We start from the raw sequence: 27,163 nt of genomic DNA, 5'->3' as shown, positions 1-27,163 counted from the left end.
AGTATTAATAGTAAAACACAAATAATTAGTAATAAATAATTTTGAATTATTTTTGTAAAATGTCAAGAAAAATTACAGCTATGAAAAAAAGATGAATACTAGGGATTTAGACCATATGTTCAAAAAAAAGACTAAAAAGTCACATTATAAGTGTACAAAAGCCTATGGACTGTCGCACAGGATCGTACTGCTGATCCTGCGACAGAGGGAAAGTCAGAACGGAGCTGACGTTTCATCTTGCCCTGATTCCTGCATCTAGCAAGTAATGGAACAGACGCTTTACCGACAAAAAGTCTGAAGCCCGGCTGCTGCATTCAGCACATTACTTCTTCGTAGGACTTCCAAGGTCAGCCATAAAGACAACTAATGGCAGTAAGTTATACAGCACTGTGACAATATAGAACCAGACATGTACTTGTGCCATGCTAAGCCTCGAAAACAGTATATATCTGCACTCCCAGCGGAAATCTGCAGGTAAATACCACTTTAAATATGTCCAGCTGTCTAATTGTAAGTGCGGTCACTGGGAGAACAGGAAATGTATATTCTCCCTGCAGCCGCTGGCTTCCAGTCATAGGGGCAGCACCGGGGCTGTGAATAATCAACACTCACTATACAATATAACTTCATTTTCTCCCAGCAGCCACACTTCCAATAATGATGTTTTAAAATGCTATTGCAGATTACCACAATTGCTGCAGGTAAATATGTATACATTTTTTATGCTGACGGGTTCCCTTTAAATATAAAGACAACTACTTGGCATCTTCATTTACTTTTATCTTTTTGCAGCTGTAGGACAAAACCAAGGTCATTGCAGGCTCTGGAATCCTTATATTTAGAAGGAAAATGTCTTGGCACCTACAGTATCTAAATATTGTCTATAAAGCAGTGATATTCGGGGCTTTAAAATATCCAAATAATACTGCCAGACAATACATACATAGTAGTGCTATACAGTGAATACATAAGTGCCACACAATGGCCAAACGGTGCTAGAGTGGTCAGATATTATCACTATACTGTTGTAAATATCAACACACAATGCCCAAACAATAGTGCCATATTACAGTAAATACCGCCACATAGTACCCAAAAATAGTGCTGTGCAGAGGCTAAATAATACAGACAATAGAGTGCTCACACCATTATAGGCAGTGCTGGACAGGAGGAAATTACAATCATGGGGTAGAGAAGTCCTCTGGAAAGGTGGGGACACTATTACCCATGCCGAAGTGGTACCATAATGAAACCTTTTTTTTATAAATACAAAAAAAATTAAAATCTCCCCAAATTTTTCATACATGGTGTGCAGAACTTGCACAAATCTTCCATCCACTACCCCATGTCCTTAGCTGGTCAGTCTATTGATATAATACCGCAGCTCTCATGTAAGTGTATAGCTGTGCCCCATCCTGTATACCCTCCCCCCATTCTGTATACCTGCACCCATTCTGTATACCCTCCCCTCCATTCTGTATACCCTCCCCCCATTCTGTATACCCTCCCCCCATTCCGTATACCCTCTCCCCATTCTGTGTACCCTCCCCCATTCCGTATACCCTCCCTCCATTCCGTATACCCTCCCCCATTCCGTGTACTCTCCCCCATTCTGTGTACCCTCCCCCAATCCATGTAGCCTCCCACCATTAAGTATACCCTCCCACCATTCCATATACCCTCCCCCCATTCCGTATACCCTCCCCATTCCGTATACCCTCCCCCATTCTGTATAACTTCCCCTCATTCTGTGTACCCGCCCCCCATTCTGTGTACCCGCCCCCCTTCTATATACCCGCCCCCATTTTGTATACGCTGCCTCCATTCTGTATGCCCTCCCCCCATCTTGTATACCCTCCCCCCAGTCACATACAGAGGTTATGGTATATTCATTTTTTCCTATTAAAATCCATACAAACTGTCTCAATGCAAAGCATTTCAGACTGGCAGCCGGACCACATCTGGCGCCTGCTGGTACAGGGCAAGAGGTTTATTACTTGGCATCGGATATGTTTGGAAAACACTCAGTGTAATACGGGACTGATGCCAGATCACTGGATTTATTGCAGCGCACGTAGCCTGCTGTGCATAATATCTGCCATTATAAAAAGGAGCTAGAGGGGGATGGGCGCCAATTATTATTTTATATATGTGGAATTTGGGGGCAGGAGTTCATGAATTTACAGTGAAGAGTCATTTATGTTAGTCATTACTTTTCAATGATCCCCCAGTGTAATTTACCCCCTACCCCCATGTATATTACATTCTGACTGTCATATAATCTACAGCTGGAGCTGTGCCATATAAACATGCATGTGACAGATGGCAATCCTTGTGTGCCCTAAATTGCTGAGTAATCTGCAGTCATAGATTATGATGGCGATTTGATGCCAGGGTGCCCGGCAGTCCTCATTCACATGCAACGCTCCACTGTCAAAAAATCAGCAGAATATACTTTTATAGCACTCTGCTGACATCTAGTGGAAGAAAGTGGGTACAACAATTGAACAATGAAATAAAGGGAGCAGAGTTTTCTCCATGCAGTGATTCTCGTTTTGCTCATTTTTATATGGTTAAGAATTGGTATTCATCAAGTTCTTCTAGAAAAAAAATCATGTACAATGTGCACACCATGGTGGAAATATGATTTTATAATATTCAAAAAAAATTAACAGACAACTTCAGATGTAGCAGAGCCAACATTGCCAATGAAGAAACCTTAACAAGAATTATGGTTTTCTGTGTATTTTGCCCTCTTGTTTTACTATAATATTTTACGTAAACTGTGTAAAAATTTTCAAAATTATGATGTGCAAGAAATTTGCTTTAAAATTTGAGAATATTACCCCCCAAAATAATTATTCCGTCACCCGGTGTCACTGAACATGAATGGCCAAGTTGATTAACTATAAGGCTGTGTGCCCACTATGCGTTTTTCAAGCGATTTTAATGCGGAATTTCCACAGCGTAAACGCTTTAAAAATGCTTGGTAATACGTGCCCCATGATCCCCAATGAAAATCCGCATGTTCTGAGCACATGCTGCGGAATTTTCTGCAGCGGATTTTCAGTGCGGAAAAATCCGCAGCATGTCCATTATTTGTGCGCTTCCTCATGCGGATTTGACTACTCAATGCATTTGAAAAACGCAAGTAAAATCCGAATGTAAAAACGCTGCAAAAACGCTTAAATAACGCGTGTAAAATCCGCAAGCGTTTTTAGTGCCAAGGACATGCAGAAATGCTGCGGAAATTTTCTGCTTCAATTCTGCATCGTGGGCACATAGCCTAACTGGAAATGTGTACGGCTGTGGTCGGCATTATGATTGCTCGCTGGTAATATACATTAATATATGTATAGGGGCCTTAAGGGACAAAGGTTCAGTTTAGCTTTTGGCACCCCTCCTAGCACTCACTAGCTGTGGCACAAGCCCAGGTTGACCCCTACCCTCCAGCCATACTCCTGAATATCAGATATTTAAAACACGTATAAATAAATAGGTGGCATCTTAAGCTCTGCTACATGGAAATGTGAGATTTTATTTTTTAGGTTCTATCTTCAGATCCTGAGGAGTGATTAGCGAGTATGTTCTGTTAACCCTTTCGGCGAGCATGCTCGCTGTCTTCAGCGGTGCTCGGTGTTATGTTTTCGTCATTCAGTGCTCATGATTTGCGACTGTTTGACAGCTTTAATGCATGTGAGGAATGCCTGTTTCTTAGGCATTCCTCACATGCATTAAAGCTGTCAAACAGTCACAAATCATGAGCACTGAGTGATGAAAACATAACACTGAGCACCGCTGAAGATACTCGGTGAGCACCCGAGCATGCTCACCAAAAGGGTTAACAGAACATACTCGCTCATCACTAATCCTGACCATTTTTGTCCCAGTTTTACAATCAGCCACAATTAGGTCCAACAAGTGATTGGAGGTTCTCCACTCTCACCATAGAGTCACTATGCAGGTGGTAAAGATGGGAACCAAAGTCAGACCCTAATAACTGAGGGCTACAACACAAAGAAAGACGAGAAAACCTCACAATGCATCCAATTATGCAATCATCATACTAGAGCGAGAGAACATCACACCACAAGTGCAGACCTGTATAATACATAGATTCTGTGCAGCAGGTCCCCTCTTGGTTTTTTTTCCATGGTCTGGAAAACATGGCTGTGTGTGAACATGCAGCTTCACCACATATACTTTGATGGGAATGACCTGCAATACCAGATACAACCTATAGACAGGAGTGGCGCTGTTTGTAAAGGAATGCAACTCCTATAAATATGGTGGCTTATAGCCACTAAGTGAGAAGACATAGAAGTAGATTCGGACTCATGGCATGCATGCAACAACTTTGATATGTCTGCATCATAGATAAGCCTATGTATATGTTGCAGCCGTCAGCATGGCAAATGTATCGCACTGTGATGAGGAGTTAGCGAACCTGTGCTATAGTGCAAGTATATAAGGAACACATCATGTAATATTATCACAATCTTCCAGGCATTTCTGATAAGAAGACTTATGTCACTACTAGGTGAGAGATGCCTTACCTGGTATACTTGCTTTGTTGATGGATGGTTGGTTACACATTGCTGATCTTCTATAAGACAGAAGAGAAGACATTATGTGTGAGATAATCGGGGCATCAGGATAGAAGACACTAAATATGTGATAATGAGGGACCAGGATATAAGACATTGTGTATGAGAAAAGCGGGGCACCAGGATAGAAGACATTATGTATGAGATATCGGGCACTAGGATAAAAGACATTATATATGAGATAATCTGGGCACCAGGATAGAAGACATTATGTATGAGATAATCGGGGCACCAGGATAGAAGACATTATGTATGAGATATCGGGCACCAGGATATAAGACATTATATATGAGAAAAGAGGGGCACCAGGATAGAAGACATTATGTATGAGATATCGGGCACTAGGATAAAAGACATTATATATGAGATAATCTGGGCACCAGGATAGAAGACATTATGTATGAGATAATCGGGGCACCAGGATAGAAGACATTATGTATGAGATAATCGGGGCACCAGGATAGAAGACATTATGTATGAGATATCGGGCACCAGGATATAAGACATTATATATGAGATAATCTGGGCACCAGGATAGAAGACATTATGTATGAGATAATCGGGGCACCAGGATATAAGACACTATATATGGGATAATGAGGGACCAGGATATAAGACATTATGTATGAGATAATCAGGGCACCAGGATATAAGACACTATATATGAGATAATGAGGGACCAGGATATAAGACATTATGTATGAGATAATCGGGGCACCAGGATATAAGACATTATATATGAGATAATCGAGGCACCAGGATAGAAAACATTATACATTTGACAATCGGGCACCAGGATATAAGACATTGTATATGAGATAATCGGGGCACCAGGATATAAAACATTATATATGAGATAATCAGGGCACCAGGATATAAGACATTATATATGAGATAATGAGGGACCAGGATATAAGATATTATGTATGAGATAATCGGGGCACCAGGATATAAGACATTATATATGAGATAATGAGGGACCAGGATATAAGACATTATGTATGAGATAATCTGGGCACCAGGATAGAAGACATTATGCATGAGATAATGAGGGACCAGGATATAAGACATTATGTATGAGATAATCGGGGCACCAGGATATAAGACATTATATATGAGATAATCGAGGCACCAGGATAGAAAACATTATGCATTTGACAATCGGGCACCAGGATATAAGACATTGTATATGAGATAATCGGGGCACCAGGATATAAAACATTATATATGAGATAATCAGGGCACCAGGATATAAGACATTATATATGAGATAATGAGGGACCAGGATATAAGATATTATGTATGAGATAATCGGGGCACCAGGATATAAGACATTATATATGAGATAATGAGGGACCAGGATATAAGATATTATGTATGAGATAATCGGTGCACCAGGATATAAGACATTATATATGAGATAATGAGGAACCAGGATATAAGATATTATGTATGAGATAATCGGGGCACCAGGATATAAGACATTATATATGAGATAATTGGGGCACGAGGATATAAGACATTATATATGAGACTAGCAGCCCAAGTTCCGAAACAAATACGTTTCGGAAGCTAGAAACGTGTGCTCTACATAATAAAGACTAACTCAAATTACCCATGTCTATCTACTTTCAGCTTCTTTACACGATAAACAACAACGTTTTCATAATTAATAAATTAGTAAATGGCATTATGGAAAACAAAAATAACATTTAGAAGATTACAGAGATGTTCGCCAATTCAAAAAGTGAATTGCCCACAGCAGATCATGTGGAAATCTCTCTGTATGCTGCCCCTCTGGCCTACTGAAGTAGATGTATGCATGGCCCCTTATCCCCAATCCTGGTATGTATGGCACCCCTCTTCCCCAATCCTGGTATGCATGGCCCCCTCATCCCCAATCCTGGTATGCATGGCCCCCTCATCCCCCAATCCTGGTATGCATGGCCCCCTCATCCCCCAATCCTGGTATGCATGGTCCCCTCATCCCCCAATCCTGGTATGCATCACCTCCTCATCCTCAATCCTGGTATGCATGGCCCCCTCATCCTCAATCCTGGTATGCATGGCACCCCTCATCCTCAATCTTGTTATGCATGGCCCCCTCATCCCCAATCCTGTTATGCATGACCCCCTCATCCTCAATCCTTGTATGCATGGCCTTCGCATCCTCAATACTGGTATGCATGGCTTCTCATCCCCATCCTGGTATGTATGGCACCCCTCATCCCCAATCCTGGTATGTATGGCCACCTCATCCCCAATCCTGGTATGCATGGCCCCCCATCACTGCACTGAAAAAAAATAAACACTTCTACTCACCTTCCTTCCTCACATCCGCTCCAGTGCTGCGTCCTGTCTGCCAGTAGCTCATGTCAGCATCTGAGCAGCGCATGGCATCCCTGCCATGCGCCCCCAGACGCCGGGGTGAGCTGTGACGATATTTACTCCTCTCCACGCCGGAATTATGTGCGTGGAGAAGAGTGAATATGCATTTTCTTTAATAGAAGGCACTGTTAATCGCTGTGCATGCTATTAAAGAAAATGCATATTCACTGTTCTCTACTCCCATGGGGGTGGAGAAGAGTGAATATTCACTTCCCTTTAGCAGCGGGCACACGTGGTAGCTGCAGCAGCGGCTCCTGGCTGTGCCCCGCTCCTCCACCGCATCCCCCTCCCACCACTATCCACCACCGGAATGTATATACTTGATACCCGAGTATAAGCCGAGGGGGGCTTTTTCAGCGCAAAAATTGTGCTGAAAAAGTCGGCTTATACTCGAGTATATACGGTACAACGTCACTGATGTTTTTCTTGGACTCACCTCAACATTAAGCTCTTTATGTATGAGATAAGTGAAGTACCAGGATAGAAGACGTTATATACAGTGAAGGAAATAATTATTTGATCCCTTGCTGTTTTTGTAAGTTTGCCCACTGACAAAGACATGAACAGTCTATAATTTTAAGGGTAGGTTAATTTTAACATCGAAAGATAGAATATCCCCCTAAAAAATCAATAAAATCACATTGTAATGAGAAATAAGTATTTGATCCCCTACAAACCATTGTGAGTTCTGGCTCCTACAGATCAGTCAGACGCTCCTAATCAACTCGTTACCTGCATTAAAGACAGCTGTCTTACATAGTCACCTGTATAAAAGACTCCTGTCCACAGACTCAATTAACCAGTCAGACTCTAACCTCTCCAACATGGGCAAGACCAAAGAGCTTTCTAAGGATGTCAGGAACAAGATCATAGACCTGCACAAAGCTGGAATGGGCTATCAAACCATAAGTAAGACGCTGGGTGAGAAGGAGACAACTGTTGGTGCAATAGTAAGAAAATGTAAGAAATACAAAATGACTGTCAATCGACATTGATCTGGGGCACCATGCAAAATCTCACCTCGTGGGGTATCCTTGATCATGAGGAAGGTGAGAGATCAGCCTAAAACTACACGGGGGGAACTTGTTAATGATCTCAAGGCAGCTGGGACCACAGTCACCAAGAAAACCATTGGTATCACATTATGCCTTAAAAGTTTAAAATCCTGCAGTGCCCGCAAGGTTCCCCTGCTCAAGAAGGCACATGTGCGGGCCCGTCTGAAGTTTGCCAATGAACACCTGGATGATTCTGTGAGTTATTTGGAGAAGGTGCTGTGGTCAGAGGAGACAAAAATTTAGCTCTTTGGCATTAACTCAACTCGCCGTGTTTGGAGGAAGAGAAATTCTGCCTATGACCCAAAGAACACCATCCCCACTGTCAAGCATGGAGGTGGAAACATTATGTTTTGGGGGTGTTTCTCTGCTAAGGGCACAGGAATACTTCACTGCATCAATGGGAGAATGGATGGAGCCATGTACCGTAAAATGCGGAGTGACAACCTCCTTCCCTCCGTCAGGACATTAAAAATGGGTCGTGGCTGGGTCTTCCGGCAAGACAATGACCCAAAACATACAGCCAAGACAACAAAGGAGTGGCTCAAAAAGAAGCACAGTAAGGTCATGGAGTGGCCTAGCCAGTCTCCAGACCTTAATCCCATAGAAAACTTATGGAGGGAGTTGAAGCTCCGAGTTGCCAAGCAATAGCCTCAAAATCTGAATGATTTAGAGATGACCTGTAAAGAGGAGTGGACCAAAATTCCTCCTGACATGTGCACAACCCTCATCATCAACTACAAAAAACATCTGACTGCTGTGATTGCCAACAAGGGTTTTGCCACCAAGTATTAAGTGTTGTTTGCCAGAGGGATCAAATACTTATTTCTCACTGCAAAATGCAAATAAATGTGTCTAATTTATACAACGTGATTTTCTTGATTTTTTTGGGGGATATTCTATCTCTCAATGATAAAATTAACCTACCCTTAAAATTATAGACTGTTCATATCTTTGTCAGTGGGCAAACTTATAAAAACAGTAAGGGATCAAATAATTATTTCCTTCACTGTATGAGATAATCGGGCACCAGGATAGAAGACATTATGTATGAGATAATTGGGCACCAGGATGACAAACTACAGCAGTGCTATAGGGAATATACAGAACAGAGAAACACCGCCATCTGCTGGCCATGTAGCTGAATTACTGCTTCACTCGTGTACAAAAACTGGATTGTGTTTGTTCTATTATTTTAAAGAGGATATGTCACTGGATCAGAGGTGTCCAATTTTTGCTTTTATTTTATTCCCGTTGATCCCTTGATGTATTTTTCTTTTTTATCTGCCATATGGCTCCAGAGTTACGTACCTTTTTTATGGCATGCTATTTTTTATGGTCTTTACCGTATGGTGGATTTAAAAACAAAACAAAAACAGAATACACAAAGGAGCTGTAAAAAAATAAAATAAAGCCAAAACTGGACACATTTGTCCCGGTGACAGGTCCTCTTTAAGGCATTTGTTTCTCCATTAGTGGAAAAATGATATTCTATCACTTATATAAATTAATAATATCAGCAAAAAAACATCCTCTTTTGACCTGGTGAAAATTGTAAATTCACACACTGCAGATTTTGCTGCAGAAATGTCTGGTTTATCCAAAACTACCCGATTCCGACCAATGGAACCGATTTTTAGACACAGACATTTTTGCGACAAATTCTGCAGAATTTGAAAATGACCCTACGCCGCGGATTGCCAATTGTCACACCATCACAGGATAGCAGAAAGGTGTTCAATAGTGGGGACACTCACCTCTAGGACCCCCACCAATCACAAGAACAGGGGTCCTGTGTCCTCCATCGCAATGCGCAGGTGTAATGCTGCTCCATTCAACGTTTATTGCACTGCAGAAGTTCCCCAAGTGCTGGACTCCACCACCTCTATCAGCTCCATAGACATAAAATGGAGCGAAAATGAGCTTGTGCGACCGCCGATCCATTCAAATGGTAGATGTAGATCCCTTGATCTTCTGATATGGGTGTCCACTTTAAAAATTGAACCTCAAAATGTAGCCTACATTTTTTTTCTGACATTAGTGCTTCGGTAAGTTCAATATATGACATACCCCAATAGCTCCACTTCAGCAGGGTCTTTGGATGCAAGTAGCAGATTATTTTTTTCATTGTTTTTTTCTATCTTTATTTTACATTTTGTTTTTACCTTTATAATTTTACAATATTTTGAGAAGTTGATTGATTTATAGACTTTTTTTTTTTTTTTTTTTATTTATTTCTTAACTTGTTTCCATCCCAGCATCTATCAGACACCCATGATGAAAAAAATGTTGTTGTTTTTTTTTCCTTAAACATATACGGTACCTTTTTACTGGATAGATATAATGGATGCCTGAGGTGAATATAACTTGTCGGTCATATGTCAGCCATATACGAGTGATGATTGGAGCCAGGTTGTATTAGTATTATGACAAATTGTATAACGTAGCACAATTCATAGGAATTTATTACTTTTTTATTATTTATTTCCTGTTCCAATTTTTGTCTACAACAGCAAAAGTTCTGAATTAGTGCGATCCAGTCTCATTTAGGACTTTGCACACTCTGCACCTGCACATGACTCTGACACCAGAGGTGACAAAGCACCAACTATTCTCATCCTGACAGGTCAGTAAGTACTTGCACTACCCATGAAATAACAAAGGGAACTAACCTGCTATCAGATTTATGTTGCCCGATCCACAGGCTGCATGAATCAGACACCGGCTGTGCGATGATTGCAGGCTGGAGACTGTCCCCGATGGCTTCTCCCAGTCCCCTTCTCCCTAGACTGACAGGTCTCTCCCTATCTGTGTACACTGGTTGACCTATCAGTCATAGGGATCATGACAAGGTGAAGTTGACCAGGAACAGCTTTGGACTAGTCAGCCGAGACACACAGGGGGCAATTCCCTAAGACTGAAGTAGCGCACGCAAATCTTAATTAAAGAGGTTGTCCACTACTTTAGCATTGATGAGCTATCCTTAGGATAGGTCATCAATGTCTGATCGGTTGGGGTCAAACAGCTGCTATTGGCGGCCAGAAACACTCAGTTGAGGAGCTGCTCCATCTTCTGGTGGCTGCAGGGTATTACATATCTGCTTCCTATTCAAATCAATAGGTGTCCACTGACACCGAGAACAGGTGACCGACCAGACGCTGATGACCTAAGGATAGGTCATCAATGGTAAAGTAGTGGACAACCTCTTTAAACCCTTGCTGTACACTGACCCGATTCATGAAGTGGCGTTTGCCGCTTAATGAATTAGATGCCTCTAGTACCCAACGTGCTACACGCCAGAAATTTACGCCAGCCGGGGAATGACATACACTGTTCAAAAAAATAAAGGGAACACTTAAACAACAGAATATAACTCCAAGTAAATCAAACTTCTGTGAAATCAAACTGTCCACTTAGGAAGCAACACTGATTGACAATCAATTTCACATGCTGTTGTGCAAATGGAATAGACAATAGATGTAAATTATTGGAAATGATCAAGACACTCTCAATAAAGGAGTGGTTCTGCAGGTGGGGACCACACACCACATCTCAGTACCAATGCTTTCTGGCTGATGTTTTGGTCACTTTTGAATGTTGGTTGTGCTTTCACACTCGTGGTAGCATGAGACGGACTCTACAACCCACAGAAGTTGCTCAGGTAGTGCAGCTCATCCAGGATGGCACATCAATGCAAGCTGTGGCAAGAAGGTTTGCTGTGTCTGTCAGCGTAGTGTCCAGAGGCTGGACGCGCTACCAGGAGACAGGCCAGTACACCAGGAGACGTGGAGGGGGCCGTAGGAGGGCAACAACCCAGCAGTAGGACCGCTACCTCCGCCTTTGTGCAAAGAGGAACAGGAGGAGCACTGCCAGAGCCCTGCAAAATGACCTCCAGCAGGCCACAAATGTGCATGTGTCTGCACAAACGGTTAGAAACCGACTCTATGAGGGTGGTATGAGGGCCCGACGTCCACAGATGGGGGTTGTGCTAACAGCCCAACAACGTGCAGGATGCTTGGCATTTGCCACAGAACACCAGGATTGGCAAAGTCGCCACTGGCACCCTGTGCTCTTCACAGATGAAAGCAGGTTCACACTGAGCACATGTGACAGACGTGACAGAGTCTGGAGACGCTGTGGAGAGTGATCTGCTGCCAGCAACATCTTTCAGCATGACTGGTTTGGCAGTTGGTCAGTAATGGTGTGGTGTGGCATTCCTTTGGAAGGCCGCACAGCCCTCCATGTGCTCGCAAGAGGTAGCCTGACTGCCATTAGGTACCGAGATGAGATACTCAGACCCCTTGTGAGACCATATGCTGGTGCGGTTGGCCTTGGGTTGCTCCTAATGCAGGACAATGCCAGACCTCATGCTGGAGTGTGTCAGCAGTTCCTGCAAGATGAAGGCATTGAAGCTATGGACTGGCCCGCCCGTTCCCCAGACCGGAATCCGATTGAGCACATCTGGGACATCATGTCTTGCTCCATCCACCAACGCCACGTTGCACCACAGACTGTCCAGGAGTTGGCGGATGCTTTAGTCTAGGTCTGGGAGGAGATCCCACAGGAGACCATCCGCAACCTCATCAGGAGCATGCCCAGGCATTGTAGGGAGGTCATACAGGTACGTGGAGGCCGCACACAATACTGAGCCTCATTTTGACTTGTTTTAAGGACATTACATCAAAGTTGGATCAGCCTGTAGTGTGTTTTTCCACTTTAATTTTGGGGGTGACTCCAAATCCAGGCCTCCATTGGTTAATAAATTTGATTTCCATTGATGATTTTTGTGTGATTTTGTTGTCAGCACATTCAACTTTGTACAAAACAAAGTATTCAATGAGAATATTTCATTCATTCAGATCTAGGATGTGTTATTCGAGTGTTTCCTTTATTTTTTGAGCAGTTTAGATTTGTGGGGTAAGTTAAGCCACCAAAGTGTGTAATTACAGTGTAATTGTGTAGTTCATCTGTTATCCCACCTACAAATGTAGGAATAAATTGATAACTGGGTGTTTCCATTACAATTAAAGGGGTTGTCCAGGTTTGGGACAAAAGTCTGAAGCCACTCTGTGTGACTGCAGACTGCTGAATATGTGCGGCCACATGTACACGATTTACATATTTGCTGACTATTCTCATCCGACCTTTCTCAATTCACTATTATTGGGAGTAGTCAAATGTATCAAGTTGGTCCGTGACTGTAATTTCCAAATTGCATACACAATACATGCCCAACTGCTCGCAGCAGTAATACCTGGGAATCGTGTTTGCATGAACACTGCACACTGCCACAATTTAGAAGTCTGCAGTTACATAGAGTGACTGCAGACTTTTGTCCAATGCCTGGACAAGCCCTTTAATTCATTCCCAATCAAGGATTTAATGACCCGTCCTATGTTGGGTACCGGAGCTGAACCTACACCATAAGTGGCAGAAGCCGGCTGTGTGCGATACAATCAGCAGCGGCCAGAAACAGCAGCAAGCGGAGCTAGCTCCAATGACTGCTGTTTAACCATTTAAATGCCACTGTCAACCACTGACAGCAGTAGATTGTGATGAATGCAGGAACCCGCTGAACACCCCGATGACTGCCATCTTCACCTTCCTGCAACTAGAAGTCAATGGAGAACGTGATTTTCTCTACACAGTGGGTATAAAAGTCTATACCCCCACTGTAAGGCTATGTGCCCAAGATGCAGAAATGCTGCATATTTTTTCCACTTCTCCCTGGCAGGAAATTCGCATGCGGATTTTACATGCGTTTTTCCTGCCAGGTAGAAGCGTTTGTCAAGCATTTTTGCATGCATTTCTGCATGCGGGTTATCAAGCGCTTTTCCAAGCGATTTTAGCATCACTTGGAAAAGTGCTTGACAACTTGGTCACACTATATAAATCCATGCAACCGGCATGGATTTATATAGTGTGACCAAGAAATAGTTAAAAAAAAAGAATAAGAATGGTAAAAAATAAAGATTATACTTGCCTTCCGATGGCCCCTGGTATTATCTCTGCTCCATCTGGTCTGTTGTATTGGTCGCAGTGGTGTTTAAGGACCTGCGGTGACGTCATTGAGTCATGTGACAGGTCACGCGACCGCCGACGTCAGCGGTCGCGTGACCTGTCACATGACTCAATGACGTCATGGCAGGTCCTTCACACTACCGCGACCCATACAACAGACCGGACGCATCACTAAGGAGACCGGGGGACATCGGAAGGTAAGTATAATCTTTATTTTTTATTTTAAATTCTTTTTTAGCAGGTTCTATGGTACCCAGGTCCAGAGGAGAGTCTCTTCTTCTCCAAACCCGGGTACCATCTGCACATTGAACCGTATGATATAAGCATGTGCAGATGCAGTGATGCGGATGTCACGCGGTCCAATGCAAGTCAATGGCGGCAATTACACTGCGTGTCCGCAAAATTAATGGACATGCTGCGTATTTTTCCGCAATGATAATCCACAGCGGAAATTTGCACAGCATGTGCACAGCACATGCAGATTATCATTGGGGACAATGGGGCACGTATTACCAAGCATTTTCACTGCGGAAATTTCGCGGCAAAAACGCTTGAAAAACGCATAGTGGGCACGCAGCCTTAGAATACCAGGTTTATCCCATGTATGAAATCATACCAAAAAGAATAATTTCAAAGCTTTTTCCACCTTGAATGTCTATACAATTCAAATGAAAAACAAACTGAAATTTTTTCGGGTGGAAAAAGAAGAATAAAGAACTAAAATAATGTAGTGGCATAAATATGGACACCCTTAAACTAGTACTTTGTTGAAGTACCCTTTGCATGTCAAGCATGTTACTCTCTACAAAGAGAGACGCGACCACGTGGACCCCAATCAGAAGCCTCTCATCCAGACAAATTAGATCTCATACTTTGCACTAACGAGGGGCAACATCCCGAAACATGTTTCTGCAAATTGAGTTTTTGGTTTGGCTTTGTATCCTAAGTCATGTGACATGGCTCGTTAAAGGGTCGATATTTACTTTTAGGATTGCTACTTCAAATAGGTAGTACTAGAATTCAAGTCCTCTTCCTCCCGGAAAAGGCAATTTGCACCTTTGCATTTATGAGAGCATTCAGTCTTTTTGGGTAGAAGTCTATCGAGAATTGGCAAGCTTTTCCCTCTCTTCCTTTCTCAAAATCTGTCAAGGGGATCTCCTGTGTACAGCGCCGTCTTCAGGTCAGCCCACACATTTTCAATAGGATTCAGGTCTGCGCTCTGACTGGGCTATCCCAAAATGTATCTTTTTGAGCAGGGGCCTAAAGGTTTTTATGCAAAATTTTATGATATGTGGAACTGTTCATAATGCCCTCTACTTTACCTATAGCCCCATTTCCAGCTATTGAAAAAAAAGCCCCAAAGCATATGCTGCCTCCACCATGCTTCAATGTGGGTATGGTGTTCTTTTGGTGTGGACATTGTGCAAAACATACCTTTTGAAATTGTAGCCAATAAGTTCAACCCTTGGTCTCATCAGACCAGAACACATTTTTTGCCATATGTTTTTGACAGACTTTTGGCAAAACATAGCGGGACTTGGATTTTTTTTTTGTAAGAAAATGCTCTATCCCACAGGCAAGACATATGAAGAATACAGGAGATTGTTGTCACAGTTAGTGCACAACCATTACTTGCCAGAAATTCCTGCAGCTCCTTTACTGTTGCTGTAGGCCTCTTGACATTCTCCTGGACCAATTTCCTTCTTGTCTTTTCATCAATTTTTGTGGGATATGAAATTCTAGGAAATGTCACTTTTGTGACAAATATAAGCCACTTCTTGATGATTATCTCTACAGTGTTCCATGGCATATCTAATGCCTTGGAAATCATTTTCTACCCTTCTCCTTATTGATCATTTTCATCAGTGAGATCCCTTTGCTGTGTTGTAAGCTGTTTAAGGAACATGGCTGTTGCTGTAAAATGCAACTAAGAAAATGTCAGGAAAACCCTCCTAGAACAGCAAAATTTTTTATGGGGTTACTCAGAATCACTGTAAATGATGCTAGCTGTGTATTGACTACTATGTAACATGAGTGTAAATGTGATTAGCCAATTCTGAACACAACCACATTATTTTAATTTTGTTATTTTTATTTTCCCCCTCAAAATAATTTTAGTTTGTTTTTTAATGGATTTTTACACATTATGTGCAACATTTAAGGTGGAAAAAGTTCTGAAATCGCCGACTTCTCTTGTGTCCAGTGACGCTCTGCTCCTCTTCTGAGTGACGTCACCGCTCTGTAGAGTTTCTGGGTCACACTCTCATCTGCATGACCCCGAGGTGGCTTTTATAATGTAAGCCTATGGAATGGGGCTCCAAAGATTTACATTGTAAAAGAGACATCCGTGTCATGCTTAGTATATAGAGGACCCGGAGAGTCTGAAGAATGGAGATGTCACTCAGAAGAGGAGCAGAACGACGCTGGATACCAATACTGGAGAAGGTGGCAGTAGGTGAGTGTGTGAATGCACACCACACTACATAATTTATACATATACACAGGTTTAGGGGAAAAATAGGAAGCTTCTTTAAAAGTGAATGGTGTGGCAGTGTGCATGATCCACCAACACTCCATTAACTGCTTGGTTCTCAAGATCGCTGGGGGCCACAGCGGTCAGACCTGCAGTGATTGGAAAGTTATCCCCTATCCCCCTAATAAGGGCGACTTTCAAACTTAAGACTACCTCATTAATGAACTTTGTTAAGGAGCTGAGGAGACTGAAAAAACGTGTTACATCATTTTAGATTTTTTTATAGATCGGACTTTTACAGTTGCTGTGATACTAAATATGGTATTTTTTTTTTAGTTTCTTTATTTTTAACAGGGATGATTCATATATATATATATATATATATATATATATATATATATATATTATAATTTATTTATTTTAAACTATGTAAAAAAAAAAACGTGCTTTTGGTTGCCATTTACCGAGTCTCCTAAGATTTTTTACTTTTCTGTCGATGGAGAGATATATGGGCTTGTTTTGTGCTTGGTTGGCTGACGTCTTCACCGATACCATTTTGGGGGTACATATGATGCTTTTGTCACTTTTAATTGCTTTTCGGGGGAGGCAGGTTAGACGGCCCAAAAAAAGACAATTCTTGAGTTTTGATTGACTGTTTTTTTTTTGCTTTCTTTTTGCTTTGCAACGTTTATAATAAATTTAAATTTTGATAAATCAGACTTTTGCAGGCAAAGTAATACCAAATATGTTTATTCTTTAATCAATACTTTTTTCTGTTGTTTCAGTCCCCTAACACTTGCACCAGCGATCTACAGTACAGTACTGAAGAATTGCAGTATATGGACAAAATGACGTTCTGCTATAAAGCCCAGTCATAGGCACATTGTGTCACAATGATGACAGCCTCCGGACTGCCATGATGGACACCCACAAGTACCACACGATCGCATCGGAGGGAAGGGGTGCGATGGGCACCTGTATTGGTACAACACCCTGAAAGTATCTCTTACATGTTACTGTCTGTAATTAGTTTAGAGCTCCGGGTCTACAAGGGAGAATAATCTTCTGACATGAACATCAGTTTTTATAAGAAGCTTTGCATAAGTATCACTTACTTGCTGGGTGCTCGATCTTGCAGGTTGGTTAGTGCAGCAAAATTATTCCTTACAGTACGGAGACTGGCCAGTACCTAAGAGACAAACACAGGAATAAGTTACAGGTGGCACAATCATTGAACACTGCAAGTACCAGAGAGGCCATGGCTGTATATTTATGAAAAAAAAAAAACCTTAAGAGATCTAAAGTACAATACAATAACAGCATGCATATACTTTTAAATACATACATACGTATATGCACATACTGTATCTTTTGGACCAAAATACTTACTTTTAGTAAGAAAAGTATTGCTAAAAGAGTTTGCGTCTCATAGTCCAGAGGCAGCTTCCTCTGATCGAGAAGAACAATAACGAGCAGTCCTTCCCGATCACTGAGAGATCCTCCTGCCCGACACTGATATATCTGATCGGTGCAGGGCAGGAGAGAAAGCTACCAAAACCTGCACATCTCTAAAGTTGCTTAGATGCTCCAGGTCCTGACCAGCTAAAGGACGTTTCAGATCTTATGATCAGTCACAAACTTGAAAGAACTTCAAAATGTGTTAGTGTATACAGTTGCGCCCAATTCATCAAAGCTTTTATGCCAGTATTCTGGTTTGAAAAAAACTATAATCCCAGAAATGGCAGAATTAATTTATGTAAAGAATACCCTAAAACACTTTAGTATACCTATCTACTGTACATCCACATATATAGATAACATTCTACTTATTCTTTGGAGAACATTGTATTTCAAAGGCAAATAGTTCCCTTTTTGTATTTAATAAGCTCTCACCTAGTTTTGACAATTGCAATTTCTATTTGTATTCTTTTAAATGACCACTAGATGGCGCTCACTATCAACATTATGAGCAGAAGTGTAAGTTGGTGATTTATAGTATAGGCTCTATTCACATTTGATCTGAGATGAATCATTGGCCTAAGAGACATCAGATGCACTTAGCAGTCCCTATTCACTTATAATCATGTCTGTTAGGTTATGCCAACACTCAACAGCCACCATCCTGCCCACCATACAAATACACCCTCAGGTCTGCCAAGCAATGTGTTATAAAATGGGGAGAGGGGAGTATGTGACTGCCAGACATCTGCGGAACAGGCTTATCTCTTGAAAGAACAAAAGGATAAGGCATGTTGAAATCCACATGCCTGAGCATTATTTCTCTTTATAGTAGAGTTGGGACGTCCCATACACATTAGGTCTGCCGGTCACTTCAAGATTGATGGGATCAGAAAACATTTTTCCAGTGTGTATGGAAAGTTGAACATGTTGTCCACCACTGGGCAAACCCTAAATAATGGGCACAAGGTGGTGAAAAAAAAACCCAATACTCTGTTTACTGAGCTGCAAAGACTCCTCTGTACTGATTTACTGCAGTACTCACACACCGCCACTGCCACGTTAATGTCAGGAGACTGGCGGGGGACAGAGCTATGAGAATGAAGAAGCGGCACTAGTCCCGGGGGGGTGAGTATAATTTTTTATGACTTTACAATTCCTGGGCCCATTAATAAGAGTGCATCCAGTAGTGAACAACACCTTTGTAGAGGACCTGTTACCAGTTTGAGCATGATAAACTGACCACATCAATGAATAGTGGCTGCAGAACTGAATAAAACATTTCTGTCGTGGAGCTATTACCTTGTAAAGATTACATTTTAATTTGGCTGAGGGGGGCCAAGGAGGCATTAGCAGAGATTCTTCTCTGGGGGTGGTTACTTTTTCCCCTGCATGATGCTGTCCAATCCTAAGCAAGAGGTATCAGGCAGGGGGAAAAAACTCTCCAGAAAAGGTCAAACCTGGCATACAACCCTACTCTCCTCACTGATCTCATTGACTGCATCTACTGTGATTACAAACAGGGAAGGGGAATAGAACTGAGAATGTGTCATTACAAACACCTCTTGCACCAAGCATATCAGCATATCTTGGCCTGTCAGCTCTGCTCTACTCTTCCTCCTCCCCCCACACTGACTGCTGCCAGCTGAAAGAAGTGTTTGTAATGGCACACAGCTCTGCTCTCCTCACTGCTCGCATCTACTGTGATTACAAGTCTGCGAGGGGAGTAGAGCAGTGCGGTGTCTCATTGTAAACACCTCCGCATCTGCAGCTGTCATCCCACAGCACTGTGATTATGATGGGAGTGGGAATAAAACAGAACTGACAGATCTTTCAAATGAGAGAGGTGTTTGTAATGACAGAAATAGGTGCTGTACTCCCCGTTCCCCGTTTGTAATTGCAGTAGGCGTCTCTGATGTCGTATTATTTCTTCCCCTGCATGATTCCTCCTGCTTATGATTGGGCAGCATCATTCAGGGAAAAAAGTAAATACCTCCAAACACAAATCTCTGCTAACACATCCTTGGCTGAAGGGGAAATTAGAATCTAAACTTTATATCCGTATCTTCATAAAGATGAGAAATGCAAAAAAATTACGTGCTACTCAGCTCTGCAGCCATTATTCCATGATGTGGCCAGTTTAACATGGTCAAACTGGTGAAAGGTCCTTTTTTAGGCAATTATATCTATGGAGCAAATGTATTTATCAATGCAGACTGCCTATAGGATGGAGGACATTATACCAGGAAGGGGCCCCAGATGGGGGGCAGTATACCAGGATGGGTGACATTATTATAGGGTGGGGGACATTATGCGAAGAAGGGGCTCCTGATGGGGGAAATCATATCAGGATGGGTGACATTGTTACAGCAAGGAACCAGGATGGGGGACATTAAAATAGTTAGGGGCCCAGGAAAGGCAATATTATACCAGGAAGGGGTCCAGGATGGAGGACATATAACAAGAACAGGCCCAGAACAGGGGATATTATAACATGAATGGGCACATTATACCAGGAAGGGGCTTGGGGTGAGAGACATTTATACAGGATGAGGAACACAATGGGGGAGATTATTACATTAAACAGCAAGGATGGGGAACATTATTACATGGGGGGGGCGAGCACACGTCTTTATAGGATCTACAACCCTACAAGGGCGCATACATCTGATCAACATGCAGGTAAGGGCCAAGATTCAAATCTTCCACTGGGGCCCATCAGACTCTAGTTACGCCTCTGGGAAATAGTGAGAAACTGCTGCAATAGCCATTATTTTTAATAGTTACTAAATTAGAGATTCAGATACCAGTCACATAAAACTCCTACTGCACTCATTGCCGGTACACAGACTATTAAAGGATGTAATGATACAAGGAGTGCACGGCTGTCTGGGGGAGCATTAGTAGACTGCTTTGTGATTTCTGCTCTGCACGCTACATACAGCACATTCATGTTTTCTGTGTGTGATAGGTGGAGATGGAGCAAGTCTGTGGTCTGTGAGGTAAGAGACAGACACAACATCACTATGAGCCCTCCCTGGAGAACATTAAGATAACATAGATTATGGTAACTGAATGCCAGTGGAGTGGCATATCCGGGAAGACCTCCAGACTGCCAGAGTCAAAGATATAGATCCCCTGCCGTCTGCTTTCATACATAATAATATGTGGCCATGTAGAGCACTAGTCACTTATAATTGGTGGGAAAAGCAGAGTTTTCCGCACGGCCCTGCTTATGGTTTCTGTCCATTTATAGCATGCACAGCCTACTCCTGTAGGACTTCAGGGACCGTGTGTGCCCTATAAATCTAATTAAGCCTATGCCTATGGGAAAGTCATATATGACACCTGTATAGATAGAGATCTCCTAACTCGGTAACGCTGAGCTAAATCTCCCATGCAGGATACCGCCTTCCATGATGAATTGTTTTCTGCTTGATCATAATCCAGAACATTTGCATTTTGTTATCAGTAAACTATTTTAATCACTTAATAAGAGACAATCTAATCTCACAGATTGGGAGCCGTACAATGACTTCAAGGCACAGCAGACAGCACAGGCCGTGCTCCACCCAGACACTGACTATGTATGGCCAGACATGGGAAATGTGAGGAAACCTTCTAGATATCAGTCATTGTCACCTAGTAAGCAGAACCTGGGCCAAAGCGGGCCATACACATTACACAGCTATGGAGTATAAAGCGGGCCATACACATTACACAGCTGTCGGGTATATAGCGGGCCATACACATTACACAGCTATGGAGTATAAAGCGGGCCATACACATTACACAGCTATGGAGTATAAAGCGGGCCATACACATTACACAGCTGTCAGGTATAAAGTGGGCCATACACATTACACAGCTGTCAGGTATAAAGCGAGCCATACACATTACACAGCTGTCAGGTATATAGCGAGCCATACACATTACACAGCTGTCAGGTATATAGCGGGCCACACACATTACACAGCTGTCAGGTATATAGCGAGCCATACACATTACACAGCTGTCCGGTATAAAGCGAGCCATACACATTACACAGCTGTCGGGTATAAAGCGGGCCATACACATTACACAGCTGTCAGGTATAAAGCGGGCCATACACATTACACAGCTGTCGGGTATAAAGCGGGCCATACACATTACACAGCTGTCAGGTATAAAGCGGGCCATACACATTACACAGCTGTCGGGTATAAAGCGAGCCATACACATTACACAGCTGTCGGGTATAAAGCGGACCATACACATTACACAGCTGTCGGGTATATAGCGGGCCATACACATTACACAGCTGTCGGGTATAAAGCGGGCCATACACATTACACAGCTGTCGGGTATAAAGCGGGCCATACACATTACACAGCTGTCGGGTATAAAGCGGGCCATACACATTACACAGCTGTCAGGTATATAGCGGGCCATACACATTACACAGCTGTCGGGTATAAAGCGGACCATACACATTACACAGCTGTCGGGTATAAAGCGGGCCATACACATTACACAGCTGTCGGGTATAAAGCGGGCCATACACATTACACAGCTGTCGGGTATAAAGCGGGCCATACACATTACACAGCTGTCGGGTATAAAGCGGGCCATACACATTACACAGCTGTCGGGTATATAGCGGGCCATACACATTACACAGCTGTCGGGTATAAAGCGGGCCATACACATTACACAGCTGTCGGGTATAAAGCGAGCCATACACATTACACAGCTGTCGGGTATAAAGCGGGCCATACACATTACACAGCTGTCGGGTATAAAGCGGGCCATACACATTACACAGCTGTCGGGTATAAAGCGGGCCATACACATTACACAGCTGTCGGGTATAAAGCGGGCCATACACATTACACAGCTGTCAGGTATAAAGCGGGCCATACACATTACACAGCTGTCGGGTATAAAGCGGGCCATACACATTACACAGCTGTCGGGTATAAAGCGGGCCATACACATTACACAGCTGTCGGGTATAAAGCGGGCCATACACATTACACAGCTGTCAGGTATATAGCGGGCCATACACATTACACAGCTGTCGGGTATAAAGCGGACCATACACATTACACAGCTGTCGGGTATAAAGCGGACCATACACATTACACAGCTGTCAGGTATAAAGCGAGCCATACACATTACACAGCTGTCGGGTATAAAGCGGGCCATACACATTACACAGCTGTCGGGTATAAAGCGAGCCATACACATTACACAGCTGTCGGGTATAAAGCGGGCCATACACATTACACAGCTGTCGGGTATAAAGCGGGCCATACACATTACACAGCTGTCGGGTATAAAGCGGGCCATACACATTACACAGCTGTCGGGTATATAGCGGGCCATACACATTACACAGCTGTCGGGTATAAAGCGGGCCATACACATTACACAGCTGTCGGGTATAAAGCGGGCCATACACATTACACAGCTGTCGGGTATAAAGCGGGCCATACACATTACACAGCTGTCAGGTATATAGCGGGCCATACACATTACACAGCTGTCGGGTATAAAGCGGACCATACACATTACACAGCTGTCGGGTATAAAGCGGGCCATACACATTACACAGCTGTCGGGTATAAAGCGGACCATACACATTACACAGCTGTCGGGTATAAAGCGAGCCATACACATTACACAGCTGTCGGGTATAAAGCGAGCCATACACATTACACAGCTGTCGGGTATAAAGCGGGCCATACACATTACACAGCTGTCGGGTATAAAGCGGGCCATACACATTACACAGCTGTCGGGTATAAAGCGGGCCATACACATTACACAGCTATGGGGTATAAAGCGGGCCATACACATTACACAGCTGTCGGGTATAAAGCGGGCCATACACATTACACAGCTGTCAGGTATAAAGCGGACCATACACATTACACAGCTGTCGGGTATAAAGCGGGCCATACACATTACACAGCTGTCGGGTATAAAGCGGGCCATACACATTACACAGCTATGGGGTATAAAGCGAGCCATACACATTACACAGCTGTCGGGTATATAGCGGGCCATACACATTATACAGCTATCGGGTATAAAGCGGGCCATACACATTACACAGCTGTCGGGTATAAAGCGGACCATACACATTACACAGCTATCGGGTATAAAGCGGGCCATACACATTACACAGCTGTCAGGTATAAAGCGGACCATACACATTACACAGCTGTCGGGTATAAAGCGAGCCATACACATTACACAGCTGTCGGGTATAAAGCGAACAATACACATTACACAGCTGTCGGGTATATAGCGGGCCATACACATTACACAGCTGTCGGGTATAAAGCGGGCCATACACATTACACAGCTGTCGGGTATAAAGCGGGCCATACACATTACACAGCTGTCGGGTATAAAGCGGGCCATACACATTACACAGCTGTCAGGTATATAGCGGGCCATACACATTACACAGCTGTCGGGTATAAAGCGGACCATACACATTACACAGCTGTCGGGTATAAAGCGGGCCATACACATTACACAGCTGTCGGGTATAAAGCGGGCCATACACATTACACAGCTGTCGGGTATAAAGCGGGCCATACACATTACACAGCTGTCCGGTATAAAGCGGGCCATACACATTACACAGCTGTCAGGTATAAAGCGAGCCATACACATTACACAGCTGTCGGGTATAAAGCGGGCCATACACATTACACAGCTGTCGGGTATAAAGCGGGCCATACACATTACACAGCTGTCGGGTATAAAGCGGGCCATACACATTACACAGCTGTCGGGTATAAAGCGGGCCATACACATTACACAGCTGTCCGGTATAAAGCGGGCCATACACATTACACAGCTGTCGGGTATATAGCGGACCATACACATTACACAGCTGTCGGGTATAAAGCGGGCCATACACATTACACAGCTGTCCGGTATAAAGCGGGCCATACACATTACACAGCTGTCGGGTATAAAGCGAGCCATACACATTACACAGCTGTCGGGTATAAAGCGGGCCATACACATTACACAGCTGTCGGGTATAAAGCGGGCCATACACATTACACAGCTGTCGGGTATAAAGCGGGCCATACACATTACACAGCTGTCGGGTATAAAGCGGGCCATACACATTACACAGCTGTCGGGTATATAGCGGGCCATACACATTATACAGCTGTCGGGTATAAAGCGGGCCATACACATTACACAGCTGTCGGGTATAAAGCGGGCCATACACATTACACAGCTGTCGGGTATATAGCGGGCCATACACATTATACAGCTATCGGGTATAAAGCGGGCCATACACATTACACAGCTGTCGGGTATAAAGCGGACCATACACATTACACAGCTATCGGGTATAAAGCGGGCCATACACATTACACAGCTGTCAGGTATAAAGCGGGCCATACACATTACACAGCTGTCGGGTATAAAGCGAGCCATACACATTACACAGCTGTCGGGTATAAAGCGGACCATACACATTACACAGCTGTCGGGTATATAGCGGGCCATACACATTACACAGCTGTCGGGTATAAAGCGGGCCATACACATTACACAGCTGTCGGGTATAAAGCGGGCCATACACATTACACAGCTGTCGGGTATAAAGCGGGCCATACACATTACACAGCTGTCAGGTATATAGCGGGCCATACACATTACACAGCTGTCGGGTATAAAGCGGACCATACACATTACACAGCTGTCGGGTATAAAGCGGGCCATACACATTACACAGCTGTCGGGTATAAAGCGGGCCATACACATTACACAGCTGTCGGGTATAAAGCGGGCCATACACATTACACAGCTGTCGGGTATAAAGCGGGCCATACACATTACACAGCTGTCGGGTATATAGCGGGCCATACACATTACACAGCTGTCGGGTATAAAGCGGGCCATACACATTACACAGCTGTCGGGTATAAAGCGAGCCATACACATTACACAGCTGTCGGGTATAAAGCGGGCCATACACATTACACAGCTGTCGGGTATAAAGCGGGCCATACACATTACACAGCTGTCGGGTATAAAGCGGGCCATACACATTACACAGCTGTCGGGTATAAAGCGGGCCATACACATTACACAGCTGTCAGGTATAAAGCGGGCCATACACATTACACAGCTGTCGGGTATAAAGCGGGCCATACACATTACACAGCTGTCGGGTATAAAGCGGGCCATACACATTACACAGCTGTCGGGTATAAAGCGGGCCATACACATTACACAGCTGTCAGGTATATAGCGGGCCATACACATTACACAGCTGTCGGGTATAAAGCGGACCATACACATTACACAGCTGTCGGGTATAAAGCGGACCATACACATTACACAGCTGTCAGGTATAAAGCGAGCCATACACATTACACAGCTGTCGGGTATAAAGCGGGCCATACACATTACACAGCTGTCGGGTATAAAGCGAGCCATACACATTACACAGCTGTCGGGTATAAAGCGGGCCATACACATTACACAGCTGTCGGGTATAAAGCGGGCCATACACATTACACAGCTGTCGGGTATAAAGCGGGCCATACACATTACACAGCTGTCGGGTATATAGCGGGCCATACACATTACACAGCTGTCGGGTATAAAGCGGGCCATACACATTACACAGCTGTCGGGTATAAAGCGGGCCATACACATTACACAGCTGTCGGGTATAAAGCGGGCCATACACATTACACAGCTGTCAGGTATATAGCGGGCCATACACATTACACAGCTGTCGGGTATAAAGCGGACCATACACATTACACAGCTGTCGGGTATAAAGCGGGCCATACACATTACACAGCTGTCGGGTATAAAGCGAGCCATACACATTACACAGCTGTCGGGTATAAAGCGAGCCATACACATTACACAGCTGTCGGGTATAAAGCGGACCATACACATTACACAGCTGTCGGGTATAAAGCGAGCCATACACATTACACAGCTGTCGGGTATAAAGCGAGCCATACACATTACACAGCTGTCGGGTATAAAGCGGGCCATACACATTACACAGCTGTCGGGTATAAAGCGGGCCATACACATTACACAGCTGTCGGGTATAAAGCGGGCCATACACATTACACAGCTATGGGGTATAAAGCGGGCCATACACATTACACAGCTGT

General features: G+C 43.5%; 1 protein-coding gene across 7 annotated transcripts in view; it reads right to left on the bottom strand.

Annotated features, from left to right (window-relative positions):
- PDE4D (phosphodiesterase 4D) overlaps positions 1 to 27,163 on the bottom strand; it is a 1,744,955-nt gene that overhangs the window by 173,850 nt on the left and 1,543,942 nt on the right. For all 7 annotated transcript variants that reach the window (XM_073680269.1, XM_073680271.1, XM_073680272.1 and 4 more), the window contains 2 exons: positions 17,657 to 17,730; positions 4,557 to 4,606 (listed from right to left, as the gene is read on the bottom strand). In XM_073680269.1, the coding sequence (XP_073536370.1) occupies positions 4,557 to 4,606; positions 17,657 to 17,730 (124 nt within the window). The remainder of the gene's footprint in view (positions 1 to 4,556; positions 4,607 to 17,656; positions 17,731 to 27,163) is intronic.

The sequence above is a fragment of the Phyllobates terribilis genome, unplaced genomic scaffold, assembly GCF_046119375.1.
Source record: "Phyllobates terribilis strain yellow unplaced genomic scaffold, ASM4611937v1 Scaffold_1__5_contigs__length_1240528914, whole genome shotgun sequence".
Lineage (NCBI taxonomy): Eukaryota > Metazoa > Chordata > Amphibia > Anura > Dendrobatidae > Phyllobates > Phyllobates terribilis.
The sequence above is the reverse complement of the archived record's forward strand: the minus strand, read 5'-3'. Positions and strand labels throughout refer to the sequence as shown.